General features: G+C 38.2%; 1 protein-coding gene across 2 annotated transcripts; it reads left to right on the top strand.

Annotated features, from left to right (window-relative positions):
- Positions 1–704: 704 nt before the first annotated feature.
- prd1 (pleckstrin homology domain-containing protein pruning defect 1) lies at positions 705–15,540 on the top strand. Of its 2 annotated transcripts, none has more exons than XM_022058718.2 (12): positions 705–935; positions 2,037–2,253; positions 2,534–2,721; positions 3,527–3,769; positions 4,650–6,164; positions 7,217–7,372; positions 7,487–7,699; positions 8,321–8,478; positions 8,624–8,837; positions 9,267–9,446; positions 10,056–10,175; positions 10,503–15,540. In XM_022058718.2, the coding sequence occupies exons 1-12, from the start codon at positions 864–866 to the stop codon at positions 10,623–10,625; spliced, it is 3,399 nt and encodes a 1,132-aa protein (XP_021914410.1). In that variant the 5' UTR covers positions 705–863; the 3' UTR covers positions 10,626–15,540. The 2 variants fall into 2 exon arrangements, with proteins under 2 accessions (XP_021914410.1, XP_021914411.1); XM_022058719.2 differs by lacking the exon at positions 705–935 and adding an exon at positions 1,146–1,524.
- Positions 15,541–15,661: the final 121 nt, after the last annotated feature.

Raw genomic sequence — 15,661 nt, 5'->3', positions numbered from 1 at the left:
CTCCTCCTTTCTGCAAGGTTTTAACACGAGCTGGACAAGACAAAAAACAAAAGTAAATTCAATCTTTTTTATCACATTATGCATACACTGTTCAGGGAACTTGGCTCAAAGCATGCTTTAATTTGCCAGTTAAATTATCAGTGGTACAGTACACTCACTGACATCCCATTAATCCCTTCAGCAAATGATCATCTGAATTCAAGTAAAACCTACACAAGACCTACCATAAAGACTTGGGCAGCAACTGGTTAGTCTAGCAGTCTTTCACAGGCAGCCAGGTAGAAAATGGTAGGTAGAATGTTTCGGATTGATTACATTTTATCTTGTGGAAGTCATTTTAATCGTATACCATTATCCTTTTTCTGGACAGAAATGGTTTTGCCTCAGCGACAACAATGGCAATCCTTTGCTGGGTTGTACTTAACTTAGCATATGGTTCTTATTCTATATTAGAATTTGCATTAGTTAAGGTTCTTAAGGGTTGTAAATATTTATAAAAAATATTTCTTTGTAATTATTTTGCTCTGCCTTTTGACAATTTTAGAAGATGCTTTTAGATTGCTGTTACAATTACGTGTTTATATTTAAATTTCACATTCTTGGTTTGGGGTTATGAAGGGTCCACGGAATGTAAATTGTTTTATAGATTCATGCTCTCACAGCGACAAAATTATTCTGTAGTTTCGTGCGGCACGCTTCTCATTTGTTCAGCAACTCAATCGATATTTCATGCAGAGCTTCTCCAAACTCAAAATGTCGTGGAAGGGCAAAGGAAATTTTGACTGTGATGGTTTACGTTGTAAAATTGTTGTCATTAAGAGTAGTTATGATTAGAAGAGGACACAGGAAATCCCATCTTAAATATGGAGCTGCATAACGAGAATAACGGTGTGAAGGACCGTATTTTGGACGACCTGGGGAAGTCAATAAAGTTGGTGCGTAAAAACACTTGTTCTGCTTTGGTGTATGAGTTTCATAAGACTCTGAGATTCTTGAAGTTTAAATGAGATAATTATAGAATTCTTAACTAAACATCGATCATATAGCATACGCAAATCAGACGTGGTATATATGTACAGCATTATTAATGTGTAGGGTCTGACGGACGCAAAATTAGATCGATGACGTTATGTTGAGTCACACTTATCAGCTGTCTCACAGATGTGTCGTAGTGTGAAAGTGGTTGATGTTGCATGAAAGTTATCGTACTATGTAATATAGTTGCCTTTTCTTCGAACTCGTAATATTTTTTTAATTATGTTACAATGATTACGGAGATAAAGTGGATGTCAATGGCTGATGTGGACTGAGTCAGCTGTTCAAGATTATTGGCTCTATGTAATAATACAGAACAAAAAACGAATCTTCAACAGTCAGCTTACAGTACAGCAATAAACCATTTAAGTTACTTGGTGCTATCAAATTGCAATGATCAAATTTTCGCCATATAGATCTCTAGAGGGAGGAGCATTTCATTAGCAGATTGAAATACCAAACTATGTAATGCATATTCACTGTAAAGAAGTAAGGATTTAGTGTTTTTTGTGTGTTCAATGTGTTCTTAGTAATTCTTATTTATATTTTTCAGTTATTTCTTTTATTTTATTTCAGTACTTTCTTATAATTTCGCTTCTTTCCTGATCCATAGTCCAGTAGAACATCTAATGGAAGGTTAGTTAATGAACATAGTTAATAATTTGTGTTAATGGAACTTATGATTTAGCAGACAGAAACAATTCCAGATAAATGTAATTGTTTGTGGCCTCAAGGACACTGAGTTCTAGAGGTGGTTTCCACCCTTATTTTTTTGTAATTTTGGTAATAATTGTATTCAGTGTACTTCTTTGATTTTATAATTTCATTTCTAATGCAAAATATTTTGATACCAAGCATTCCAATATCTGTTTTCTAATTTATTTAGCCATGTTTACATGTGGTTGTCTAGTATGTGTCTTTGTATTTGTGTCTTGAATCTTGCATCTTGAATCCCAAAGTACAATGTAAATTTTAGTAAATAGTCTTTGTGTTCCTTCTAGGTGCAGCGATACGCTCTGTGTGGATACGAAGGTGTGGTAGTTATTGGTAATGACTCGTGGCTTGTGCAGTCACTATGCCACTTACTTGATCTTGTTTTATGTCATGGCCTTCGGGACTTGCACCAGGGCTACTGGCCTGTCGTGCATGAAATCAGCCACTCGGACACTCTTCGGATAATTCAGTCACTCAAGACTGTTAGCACTTCACTAGGAAAAGGTAATCATCTTTTGCTTTGTCTCTCTTTTGTTGTTGTTATTATTAAGGATTGAAGTTCTCACAGTAGTGTGAAAGAAGATGGTGGTTTTTCCAAAACTATTATATTGCCAAAATACTACATTATGCAGCAACCGAGAAGACTGCCACAGAAAATACTCAAATGTGGTGAATTTTCTGAGTAAACAAGTTACAACATGAGAGACAAAAAATGATTGCTTAAAACTTATGAGGAGTTTTATGTATGTACATCAGCCACAGGTTCTGTGCCTTGCTTTTGCAGGACGAGCCTGGCTTTACCACACACTTACGGAGGGTTCCCTGCAGAGCTATGTGCATTGTCTGTGCCAGGATGTCGATATCTTACATAGGCACTACGTGACACAAGCACTTCTCCGAGATACGCCCTCTACACAGCAGTTCCTCACATTATTGGCTGGCTTGGAGCAAGTACAGTTCAACCTAGACCCTGTAAGCACATCGTTTTCTTCCGGGTGTCTTCCTCTTTGAGCAGTGTTTCCATTTTATATGTGTTGCTGAATGAAAAATCCAAATATGTATGTATATACACAACCCAGTATTCATTCCATCTTGTTTCTCCTAGTAATTGTTGTTGCCTGTTGCTTTAATTGTTTGTTTTACATCAGGTGCTTGCTCGTCCTTTCCTTAATCTGTTGTGTTTTTGAATGACTGGGTCCCAGTTACCGTATCTCTTGTGACAATCGTGTGCCGGTCATTAAGGATGCCCGTAGCACAGTAATGTTTTTTGTAACTTCCATTAGTCTCATTATTGGTCAAATATATTTGTTCTTAGTGTGCTGATTTTTGGCTTCAGCTCCAATATTCCATTTCCGGAGCAATGAAATTATTTTTAGTATCTTGTTGAAGACCATCACTGATTATCTGTGAATGGAAATACTCTCATTTCTTATTTTATAAACTGCTATTTCAATTCTTTGTTTCAAGTATAACATCGCTCCTCTTTGAGACTCATTGTATGAAAGATGTTGCAAGCTTTTTCTGTAAACATTAAAGGTAGCTGTCTGTAGGGAATAATTTCCGTGGTGCAATTATTTTATTAGCATTTAACATTCTGTAAGTTTAGGTTTTCATCAGCTTTGAACATTCTCTGTTGTTCTAACAGTTTAGTAAGTGTTACACAAAGCATTTACTTCCTTAGATCTTGCCTCATCTTTTATGCTGTTTCATATGTATGTGTGCTTCAGCATAGTAGGTACCTTTAGCTCGGGTGAGACGCGTTAGAAATGTGTTGCAGGACGCAGCGTACCTGGACATGGCAGCTTACCAGCAGCAACACAGTGAGGTATCATCTGACCTTCTCCCGTCTTGTGGAGATCCATCTAACCTGGGCCTTCGCATGACCTTATCAATGACGTCGTCCCTGGCGTCTCCTGTGGATTCAGGAGTTGCGCTGCTAGACAGTGATGGTGATAACACGTCCATCAGTGAGGCAACAATAAATGAGACTGACAACCTCAGTTTGAGGGACGACAAGGAGGTCAGTGCAAGATGGTGGTTGGAAGGGGTTGTGTGTTATGGGAAGACATGCACAGGGGAGAGATGGAAGAGTAAAACAGAAAACAGAAACTATGGGCGGAGTGAAACGTGTAATGGACCATGAGAAATGCATATAAAATTGTAATTCAAAACCAAAAAGTAAGAGACCACTTATGGGACTTACAATGGAGAATAATATTAAAGTGGTTCTTAAATTTTTTGTAGACTGGATTCACCTAGGTCGTGATGAGGTTCAATGATTTGACTGTTATGAATACAATAATTAACCAAGAATTTCATAAAAGGGAGAGAATTTTTGTTTAGCTGAGCAACCACCAGATTGTTAGGAACTGCTGTATGGAGTTATTTATTTGCTTTGAGTGGAATGTGAAGGGGCTGTGCCGAGACTTGTTAATGAAATGCTGTGTGATCAGAGATCATTCTTCATTTTTCAGAGAGTCAGTATTTTTGGACAACTTGTGCATTTTACAGTTATATAGAAATTAAACCAGAGATGTGGCTGTTTGTGTACGTTTCTTTCTTTACCATTTAGTAAATAAGTTGTGTGTTGGAAACATTTTTAAATATGCTGTGGCTACCTTTTCCTTCTTTTTTTCCATTTTCATGTTTGATTTCTTTCTTCCTTTGTAGGTAACTACAGACAATTACTCCAGAACTGCATTTGTTTTTTGTTTAGTGTTTTCCTTTGTGCCTGTGCACCTCTGACTCGTCCAGGGTATTTTGTGGTTGGTAATATGTTTGTACACCTGTGCCCATTGTCACATTTGTGGCTTAATGAGTATTTAATATATAATTCCATTTCAGACAAGATGCCTATGTTTTAGCTTAATGTAATTTAAGTTAGAATTTTTTTATTCCAGGATGATTCAGATTTAAATGAAATTGAAGACAATCGAATCAATCACCAGCTGCAGACCCTAGATACACTTGTGGGCAAGGGGCATAAGGCACAGGAAGGATGTGTGAGTACTGGTGCAAAGGCAGAATGGCTTTATGTTGCAACTAAAGAACAGGGCTGTGATGAAAGTGAGAAGGCAGTAGATGTCGGAGTCAGTGGAAGTGCTGCCACAAGTTTGGTGGACTCTCCTGAGAGCAAGGTGGTAGCAGCATCTGATGTGTTTCAGAGTCGCGCGTCATCCGTAATGACTGCAAGTGATATTACCAATCAGAATGTGAGTGAGGACGTAATCATTCCTTCAGTATTGTGTGGAGCAGCTTCATTTGTGGAGTCCAAGAACAAAGTCAACTGCGATCGTAACGTGTTGGAGGACGGAAAGCCTGCCAAGACTGAATGCAAGCCAAAGCAGGGGACAAACAGTGATGACATTGTTTTCCGCAGGCAGCACAACAAGAAGAAACGTGACAATGTACCTTCTGACGGCACAACGAAAGTGAAGCGTGTCTCATTTCATGAGGATTTTATCAGAAATGAGCTAAAATCCAATGAGAAATGTGGGACCGAATTCTCAGTCAGTTTCCTTCCCCCAAATTCTGTCATAAAGCGTGATGCAGTAAAGGGAAGGTATACGTGGTGTAGTGAAGGGGATGCCCCCTTTATGCGACAGCGGAACAAAGAGTCTGACACCAAATCTGATATTTATCTCTTGTCCTCCTCAGCTATGACTTCATCACATGAAAGTATTTGTATGGAAGATCCTCTGGTACGACTAGACCAGAATACTAATAACATAAATTCTCAGCAGAAGGATAAATGTATGGTCTCAGAAACTGCACACACTCCCCCAGTTACAGAAAGAGGCACCCCAGAAGGTCAGGAAGATCCTCCCAATTGTGCATCCAGTTTGTGTCTTCACAAGCAAGGTATTGGAGGAACTCTACCTGAGGCTGTTTGCAGGGTCAGTGGTAATATGAAGAGGTATTCATCGTCTGTAGACTGGTCATCTGATTCAGAAAGAATTCTGGCCTCAGATAGTGAATTTGTAAGCAGCAGGACTTCACATTTGATATCATCATCTTTAAAAGAAAACTGTTTTCATGAAAATGCAAGTTCTTTTTTCCCACCTGATGATCAGAAATCAAAACTCCGTAGCCACCACCACATCTCACGGAAAGGAACACCCCTCAGTTTGATTTCGTCAAGAGACGTTGCATCCAAAACGTCGCTCTTTAACAAGTTTATGAGGTCTCTGGCTGAAAAGAAATTTATGCAGAAACCGAAGGTGATACTGAAACCATCTCAATCTTTGTACATCCCTGGAGCCAGGAATCTGGATCGTATGAAAGCACTGGAGCATTTCAAAACTGAACTAGCTGCTATGGGTTGCAATGTGCAGCATGTTCATCCAGAGACTTCAGATTTAGAAGAGACATTTAGAGCACAGGTGTTCCTGGACTCTGAGGAAGTGTTATACAAGGTGAGAAATGGACTTGTCTCAGTATTTCTATGGATTATCTGTCATTTATGTTCTGCTGTCTCATAAATATCTTTCTTTCAACACGTTCTTTCCAATTACATGTATGGGATGGGCTGGGCATGAAACATTCATGGGAGAGGTAAGAAGTACAGACAGAGTTTTAGTCTGAATATTAAGTCGGTCCATTATGAAGTTGGATGTGAAAATGTGGACTGAGGTCGTTCAGCTTGGGATAGGTTCTAGTGGCAGGCTATTACGAACACAGAAAAAGGCTGGCAATTTCATGACTGTCTGAGTGAGTATTAGCTTCTCAAGAATGCTGTTATTAATTTTCTTTGGTCATATGAAATAGATTTCAACTGATGCGTATCTTCACATTAGCAGTCCTTGTGGTTTGTGCTTTGCTGCTATTTTATGTTCGGTCTGGCATCTTCTTTATAATTTTGAATTGTTGCATATGTCATTATACTGTTTATGTTACCCGGAATTTGATTGCTTTTACTTTCCTTTTTTTATTTTGAATATAACGATGGGAACAACTTGATACATCTCAACAGACAGCAAAATACTAAACTGGATTTCTGAAGGAGTTTGTGGCAAGCTTTTGTGATGACAGTGATGAACCTTTTAATTTCATAACCATTATGGATTTCTGGATCACCTGGAAAACAAAAAGGCTGAGTCACAGAGTAATTTATTTAGTCAGTAGGATTTTAGGTTCTCACAGCAATGAGTACGAAGATTGCCGTCTTCTGGGTTCTTCCTTCTGATGGAAGTTTACCAGTGATTCAGAGGTCCTTGCTGCCTCTGTCATCTAGGCAATGAATAATACCGTGATGATGGATGCTTCAAGGATCTCTGAAACGTTGGTAAACATCTAGCAGACTCTGCAGCACTACAACCCATAAAACATCCATCTTATTTAATTGAGTCATTCTTTGATTACTTAGTAAGCTTTTGAAGAGTCTGTTACTGAATTCTATCTTTGTCATGCATCATTCTGTCATTCTTCATATAAAAATCCGAACCGCAGTTTCTGTGTTTTGCCACAGGTTTTTAAAGTTTCCAGTTCCTACTGCAGCAGTTATGTTGGCAGACCATTACTAGCATTGCTGACCAACGTCAACCTTTACTTAACTGGTGTCAAGAGTAACTACAAGTACTGCAACCAGCTGGTTATGCCCTACACGGACTTGGATGCAATGCTGGTGAGTTCTTTATGGCATGATGTGTAGGCATAGGGACAACTTAACTTTTACTTAAGCTTCTTCAGGTCATAAATTCCCCTGTTTTGTTGAGTATAATTAATTTCTTTCCACCAGGTGGGCCCAAACTTGCAGACTGTGCTGCTAGTTGGTGTCAACCGACAGACACAGTTCCTTGTTGTCACTGGTAATCGTGCTATCACAGAACAGCTTGTGGGTCATATTGAGATTGCTATGCGGCGGGCCCCTATGAAACCTCCTCTTCCATCAGTTAGGGAGCTGGAACTGGACGATATGAAGGGTTTGGTGCAGGACGTTTCATTGCCGGAGGTGAGTACTGCTGAGCGTGAAGGCCCATTTAAATGCTATCCCCCACCACTTCTCACTCTGGTTTCCTTCCCAGCATGGCACTGTACTTTATATTTAGGATAAATTAGCTTAGTTTCTTTGTCCGCAGTTTAGCTTGCCTGACAGAAGCAGAGCATGACTTAAAAAAATTGTTTTTATACAGAAATTACAATGGAGGAAGTCCAAAATATGTGTAATTTTTTATAGCCTGACAGATGTTTCATGAGGTTGGTGTTTTCATTGGTATAATAAATCTTCCATTGCCACACATCTTTAGAGAATAAACCTTACAAGTTTGGGTGAGCTGTATGAATCGTGAAGTTCGTTGCTTGATTCGTATCTTTCATTAACCATTTCATTTGTTATAGGTCTGAATATTTTACAGTGTTACGTTGTGAATTTTCTGCAGTTCTAATGGGACGCAGTTACACGTACAAGATATTTGTTATTATGGCTTGGATTAGACTTATCTTTGACATATTCCCCCAAGTGGCAGCACTGTTTTTAATTGGAGAAATCATAAATAACTTTAGTCCTCATCTGTAAATATTTCGTTAAACATAAAAGAATTAGTTGGATGCTAGTGTGGCTTGTCTTCTATAGGGTGAAGCTATCTGTCACTATAGCCTCGTGCATCTCCAGGACCATCATGTCAGTCCTCCCTCAACCCCACTGGGACCTACAAAGGAAGGCCATCTTATGTTCCGACCGGCACTGGATGCCCCGCTGCAGCCTTGGGAACCAGGTTTTTTCTTGCTGAAGTGAGTAGCTTGATTTACCCTTGTCTCTGTTCATGTCATGTTCTTGCTGTGTAAGAACCAAGTGGGAAAATGTTGTTGGAGGTGGGAAAAAAAGTTCCTCTGCAAACAGTTGATATTTCTGAATCACATATTGCACTCTTTGCAGAGCTGGTGTAGTCTACATGTTTGGTGACAAGTCCCATCGCTTGCCCAAGCGAGTGATTCCGTTAAAGGGGAATGGGTGTCGTCGTATTTCTCATGCTCGGCGCCCACATACGTTTGAGATACTCGTGGGTCCACGAAGGTCTTTCCAGTTTGCTGCTGCTGATGAGTATGAAGCTTCTGATTGGCTACAAGCCTTTGTTCAGGCAGCATCTGGCGTGAGTATACTGCAGTGGAATTACTGTGTTTCATATGAAGGTACTGATTGCCCTGAGGTCTGTCTGGACTAGTTCCATGGCCTTTTTTTTTTTTAATTTTCTATTCACTCTTCATAATTGTTCAGCACTGGATAATCTCCGTAGTTAAGACAGAAACTACAACATTACTCATTGTCTGAGAATAGCAGAAGAGCATTTTTCCTCACCAAGGAAGCTGTATGGGATGTCGGCTGCGTACTAATTATATTAAACAGTGATCTCTGTCAAGTTTCCGTAGAGACCAACCTCAGGGGAAGAGATCACTCTGTATATCTTAACATGTATGTGAAGGAATGTAGAAATGTATCTTATAAAAAGTTTTTGTGAAGATATGAACTGACATGAATTTCAAAAGATAGGTGGTAAAGGAAGTTTTTCAACACTCTGCAGGTGTATGAAGAGGAGAAGGTGCAAACTATGTACTGCTCACTTGTGGTGACAGAATGCCACCTTGTCACTTGCCTCGAGAAGTTCCCAGGATCAAGACAAGCACAGATACTTTCATGTGCAGCAATACAGGATCTCACAGCATTCACCATTGATTCAATGGAGCACAGCTGGTGTGTGGTGGTACGTTGTGTCAGAAATTGCTGTGTTTATTGATGTGTAGTGCCAAGGCAATTTCTGTACAGTAGCACCACTTGTAGAGCCCTAAAAGTGTTTAAACGTATGCTTCTTTAGTTAACATTGTTTTGTACAACATAAGAAACATGGCTTTCAATTGAAGAAATGTATATTAGCATTTTTGGCAGTCAGTAATTTTTTCTTAATGTTTTGTTTACTGAAGTATGATAATTAACGATCAATATGGGGAAATACGAGCTGTATTAGTACCAGAATGTGTTGTGACCACAGTGTAAGACGAGGCCATGAATTCTTAGAAAATGTGTACAATTTGAGTTTTTGAGCTTGGGAGAATAATTTAAAATAGACAATAACAGAAAATAATTCTCAAATACATACCAACAATCAGTTCAAAATATTTTGTCTTTACATCTCCTTTTAAAAAACCTAGGTATTAATTTTTTCTGCAGTTTTCTTTAGTACTAAAACTTTGTCTCATTTTAGGGGCAGAAGAGAGATTGAGCTTGTTTGAGCAAAATGGTTTCCTAGTAGATCGGTTAATTTTTGGTTGGTTGGTGAGACATTCAATTGCTCATTGGTATTCTGATTGTACAGGAGTTTGCGTGCCGAGAGGTGCATGAAAGCACTGGAGACTGGGTGCTCTACTTTGCATCACCTGATGAGATGCACAGCTTCATGGATGTGCTGCAGGAGCTGTGGCCATCCTTGCAACAGGTATCAGAAAAACTGAAAGGATATTATTAAAATATTTCTTTAAAAACCTCATATGTGAAGGTTGAGGACATGATCAAATTGGCTCAGAATATGTTTGATGATGGTGTTTTGTGAATGTAGTAAGTAACCTATGGGTTTCATAAGAACAGAGACTCTTCTGATCAGCTGAATGACTGCTGACTGCCAAGGAATACCCATTCATAGGGCATTTATTATTGAAGAATTGGTGAGAGACTCAAACATTTATTTAGATTCTGAAATGAGGACATAACTCTTCTTGGTTGAAACATTTCACTTGGCCCCTCATGTTGCGGCAATGTGTTGCAGACTGAGTTCCCGCTGTGCCCATTGGTGGATGTCTCACTGAGCAGACGGTGTACAGAAACCAGCGCACTTCTCGCAAGCGCATGGAACGTGATGCTTCCCACAGCTCCTCACGCCTCTTTGTAACATCATTGCAGGTCTTCTCCCCGCTTGCTATATTTTCATGATACCACATACATGTACAGTTCCGTGCATGCAGGAGGCAACACTGATAAAGAAGACATCCAGATACAAACTTTGTGTCCATCTTTCTTTGAATAATAATGGACAATTTCTGCTCAGTTATAATAATATTTATCTGTACAGTGAATTCTGTATATTCATAGATGAAGCAAACAGAAGATGAAGTAGCAGTATCGAAGGTGACCGGGAGAGTTACGTAGATGGTCTTGATATTTCAGCATAGAAAGAAGAGTAATTTAGAAATGAATGGTTTTAATGCAAATATGTGCAGAGTTTTAAGTCTTCTGACTCAAGGGCTACGTAATGCTAGTGACCTAACCTGTCTGTTAATGTTTTACTGAAAGCAAACTAGGTTTATGGCATCAAATTGTTTGGTAGTCGGACTCTTTCAATGGACTGTTATCGTATATAAACAAAATGACAAATTATGGCGTGGTTGAAGTCATCGTGTTGCTTTGTTTTCTGTTTGTGCATTCAGTAACTGTACATGTGCGGCATAAAAATACTTACACTTACACATTCGTAGATAACAGGTAAACTGGTAGCTTTATAATGATAGCGAACATAGCGTATTACTCTAATTGATGCAGCCATGGGACCCCTGCCAACAACATTAGAGAATTTTGTAATTGTTTTGCATTTCAAAAATATTCCTTTTTAGTTGATTTGTTTCATGTGTCAGGTGTAATGTTTTAATTGAAGGCTATAATCCACTTTTTCAACATAGTAATTACTGGTATGATAGGTTGGAAGCCAGGGATCCACAGGTTTCAACGAAGTTATGACAAAGCTTGTCGCTAGTGAGTGCTGACCTGCCTTGTGCTTTTGACTTTCTGACTTAGAAAACTATATAAAAGACTTTGAGATATGTAAACATATTCATTCCTGTCTGAAATATTGGAACAGCAAAAGAGCTTTGTTATATCATTTCATGCTCTGTAGTTTTTTGTTACGTTTTTGTAATTACTTGGGTACCTGGTGTAGGTGTGATGTGCTGGACATCTCTGCCAGAGGACTTTGCATTCAGTCCAGTGTGGTTTTCCCTCACTTCAGAGGTCCGTATTAAGATATAGGTTTATGCGTTCATCATCATATCGGTGAGGGTGTCAGGTGAAGTTTGATCTCATATTATGAATTGTGCATGGAGTATGGCAGTACAGAATTATAATGGTAGCTAAAGAAATATGTACATCATCCTCTGAGAAATGCGTGGTTTCTGAAGAGTGCAATAGATTTTTATTATGGCTTTTCCTGCCACTTGTGCAATGTCTTTTTATATTACCAGAACACATACATGGCTGCAGTTGTAAGGATGTAGAATATCTCTTAGTTTAAGCTTTGTGTGTTATCCGTTGGGCCAGTGGTTGAGTTTGTTGCTTCGCTATATTTATGTACGGGCAGCTGTTGATTCAGCAGGTCACTTCAGTTTGTTTGCGGAGTTGGTATTTAATGGAAGTGTTTAGCAAAACTGTGACACCAAACAGGCTGTTTATACAGATGGTGATAACAGCAAGTAGTGGCGGTATATCGACTTGAAAGAAAGTACAGCAGCAAAATCCACGTAGAAATTATCACAGGAGGCACGCGAGATAAGTCGTATTGGTGTAACCTTTAATACAGTGGTTCACAAACTATAGTTTACTGTGAAGTGTTTCATGGGGAGGACAAGATAAAAGAAATTGTAATTGCTGGTACTGTTTGTTTTATGTTGTGTCCCAATATTATTTTTATGCAAATTCTTTTCAAGCTGCTGCATTGCTTGGTGCACAGTTACAAGATAAATTAGCTCCAGGTTAAGATTAAAAAAAAAACAGCTGTGTGAAAATGAACGTGGTGAAATGGGTACTTGGAAGGAATGAAAGAATATCTAAATAAGAGGAAATATGTTTTTAGATGGGTTTGTGGAGTGATCAAATTTGGAAACCACTGCCTATGATGTAATTGCATTTGTTTGTTTACGAAAGATATTAAATTCTGCATGTCTCTTTTCAATTTTTAATTGGATTATTTTTCTGCTTTAGATAGAGTGAAATTGCCTGAAGCATAGAAGTTGAAGAGGAAAAATATCCCCTAAGTAATGTGTTTTCAATGATAGCGATGAATACAACTTTTATGTGGAGATTACTTCATTGATTTTATAGCAGTTTTCAAGTAATCTCTGCTATTGTACTGCATTGTGTTACTGTCTTACGAAGATTCTTGTAAAGCAACATTTTTTTAACTAGGGTTCGATGAGTTATTGGGAAGTGTCTCCAGATTTCTTTAGATACTTAAAGATTTGTTGGAAGCAAATGGATTTACTTAAACATTATGTGATAGACGTACAGAGAGGATTGGAAACAGTAATATTTGGGCAAGAAATGAAGGAAAAATGTACAAGAATGAACATTCAGTTTTGCATAAAGCAACCCATTTTCTAGAAAGTTTGCTGGTCGTTGTACTGTGGGTTCCACTGGTCCAAGTTGGTGTATAGTTTTTTAAGAACTGCCCCTTGTCTTGTGTACGCATTGTACGTGCGTTTCAGTTTCCTCATTTGTGGAAATAAGTGTTGATAGTATAATGTTCTTTTTAACGCCTTCCTGGAATTATACAGTGGGCACACTTAACGTTCTTTAATTTAAGTGCAGTTTTAATCACTGAAACGTTGTGTATGGAATCCATGGCTATTGGAATCTGTTAGTACACAACAGGCTGCTGCATTTGTTTAAATGCTAATGATGCAGAAGGACTACATCGCTTAATATAAGGTGTTTGATTGGTACAGAAATTTGCTGCTTGTAATATCTTTATGGTAGTGTATCATGAGACCATGGAAGCAGTAGTGCAAGTTTTACCACACAAGCAGAATTGACTTTTGTAACGGTCTCTACTTACACAGAACTTTGTAACTGTTAATTATAAAATGCATAAAAAACCATATTTTATAGGAACTGGTGATACTGTTTGCCACCTACCTTCAGACATGCATAACATCACAAATTGTATAACACATTCTGAATTACATTCTCAGGACCGGAAGAAGCTGCATGTATTACTCACTCACGTACCAATCTGAGTTTATGATTTGCTGAAAGAATACTTTTTGAGGGGTTTTTCTGCGGCTGTGATGCAGTCTGCGTCCTAACTACCTGACAGTTCTGCCTTCAGTGTATGTAATAGTTTTTGTACTTGCAGAAGGCACATTTAACTTTCTCTTTATGTAAGTGTCGTCGATTACATGACCATTGCATGTGGCTTCTTCTTCTTGTGATAATGCTGTGGTGTATGCCAAAATAGGTGTAACATCTTACATTAAGCTTTAATAAAGGGATGCAGTTCCTCATGATGAGGCGTTGCTTACTGATGTGTGCATTGATTGGAGTGCAATTTGAGACATGTAATGTTTATATGTGCTATCTTATTTATTTACTAATTTATTTATTTCATGAAAACAAAAACTACTGTTTTGTGGATGACTGAAAAGGTTTGATTTATTTTGATTTATGAGAATTATTTGGTGCATGTGCAATAGGTCATAGAGATATTTCTATTGTGCCTGTGATCAGCATAGTTTGTGAGCTTCTATGCCTGTACTTGGAGATTCACACTCCAGCATGAAGATCCATGAAACATACACAATTAATGGTTCATATTCTAAAATCTTTTATTAGATATGTGGCTAGCATGTACATATTTTAGTTTTAGGAAAGTGGTGTAATTCTTTATCTAAATGTTTGTGAGGATGGTAAATATTGTGTATTTTAGAAGGTTAGTTTTAGAAAGATAAATTCTTATGGTTCCAACCATCCTTTATTCTGATATTTTGTGTAGTGCACACGGATTGGCCAGTGGATCCGTAGTTTTACAAATACCACTTTGCTGCAAAATAATGCCAAAACGTTCAGTGATTCTAACTTCCCCATGTCTTGGTGATATTCGTGCACTGATGCTGGTTTGTAGTGTAAGTTGCAATTTTGGGCTCTTTATTTGTTTTACGCTTGGAGCTGATGGAAAAAGTCACATGAGGGGCTCCTTTATAAGGCCCTTGTCACAAAGATTTTGTAGAGTTTTATGATTTATGTGATTTGTTATATTCTTGTAAATAATATTCTGTTTCTTATAAATTATTCTTCATATTGTTTGGAAGGAATCGTGGATTCGACTGTCTTCTGGGTTGCACTGTGTAGTCTTGTGGCAGTGTACCTCTCATCTACCTTGATGTATAAAGGAGAGGACCAGTGTGTGTCTCTGACTCATCAAGCAAGCTACACAGGGTGTATTCACTTTTTTTTTTTGTCAGAGGGTACTCAACAGTATTGGTGTTTGTCAGTTCTTGTAGCTGAATTGTCAAATGGTTTGTTATCCTGTAATGGCAGTTTTGTATTCACATTGTTGTCCATTGGTGTAGTTTGTGTTCAGGACTATAACAGGAGTATGAAAATTTAACAAGCTTCTTGTTTTAATCAGAGGTTGCTGACAACTGACAAACTTTCACATTAGAATCCAACTTTTTCATAGTGGAATTTTGTGGTTGAGCACAGCTGAAGTCAGTGAAATAACCTTTTCTTGAACTTAACATTTCCTGAACTTATTCCTTTTAATTTTATCATAAGCTTGTTTTTATTGGCCTTGTATTAACTTCTTCGGAAGCCCTCATGGACCTATATGACTCGTACCCCATGATGTGTGATGGTGGGGGGGGGGGAATTGAGTGAATGTGTGAATGCATTATAGCTTTGTGCAGTTGAAAATATTATTATTATTGCCCCGCATCCAGATTATGTTTCGGGGTTAGAGCACATTATGGTGGAAGGCAGTCAGGTTGTTACTGTTATGTTATAGTTATACAGAGTGTAAATAAATTTTCATGTAGCTTTGATGTTTTTTGGTTCCAATTCATATTGCAGCTCATCCTGATTTTGTGAATTTCAGGCATTTGCAAAGGAGTTAAAGACAATGTTTAGACTTGACAGACATGAAATAAGCAGGAAATTTATTTG

This window comes from Zootermopsis nevadensis, unplaced genomic scaffold (assembly GCF_977971745.1).
Source record: "Zootermopsis nevadensis isolate Lab colony 2312 unplaced genomic scaffold, Znev_1.0 Znev_ptg000010l, whole genome shotgun sequence".
In the NCBI taxonomy this organism is placed as follows: Eukaryota; Metazoa; Arthropoda; class Insecta; order Blattodea; family Termopsidae; genus Zootermopsis; species Zootermopsis nevadensis.
This window is presented reverse-complemented; position numbering and strand designations above follow the sequence as displayed.

Excerpts from the sequence above, each read along its gene's own strand:
- prd1 (XM_022058718.2), top strand. The coding sequence starts at position 864 with ATGGAGCTGCATAACGAGAATAACGGTGTGAAGGACCGTATTTTGGAC. Across the intron at positions 936-2,036 it reads TGGGGAAGTCAATAAAGTTG|GTGCAGCGATACGCTCTGTG; the intron begins GTGCGTAAAAAC and ends TGTTCCTTCTAG. Across the intron at positions 7,700-8,320 it reads AGGACGTTTCATTGCCGGAG|GGTGAAGCTATCTGTCACTA; the intron begins GTGAGTACTGCT and ends TGTCTTCTATAG.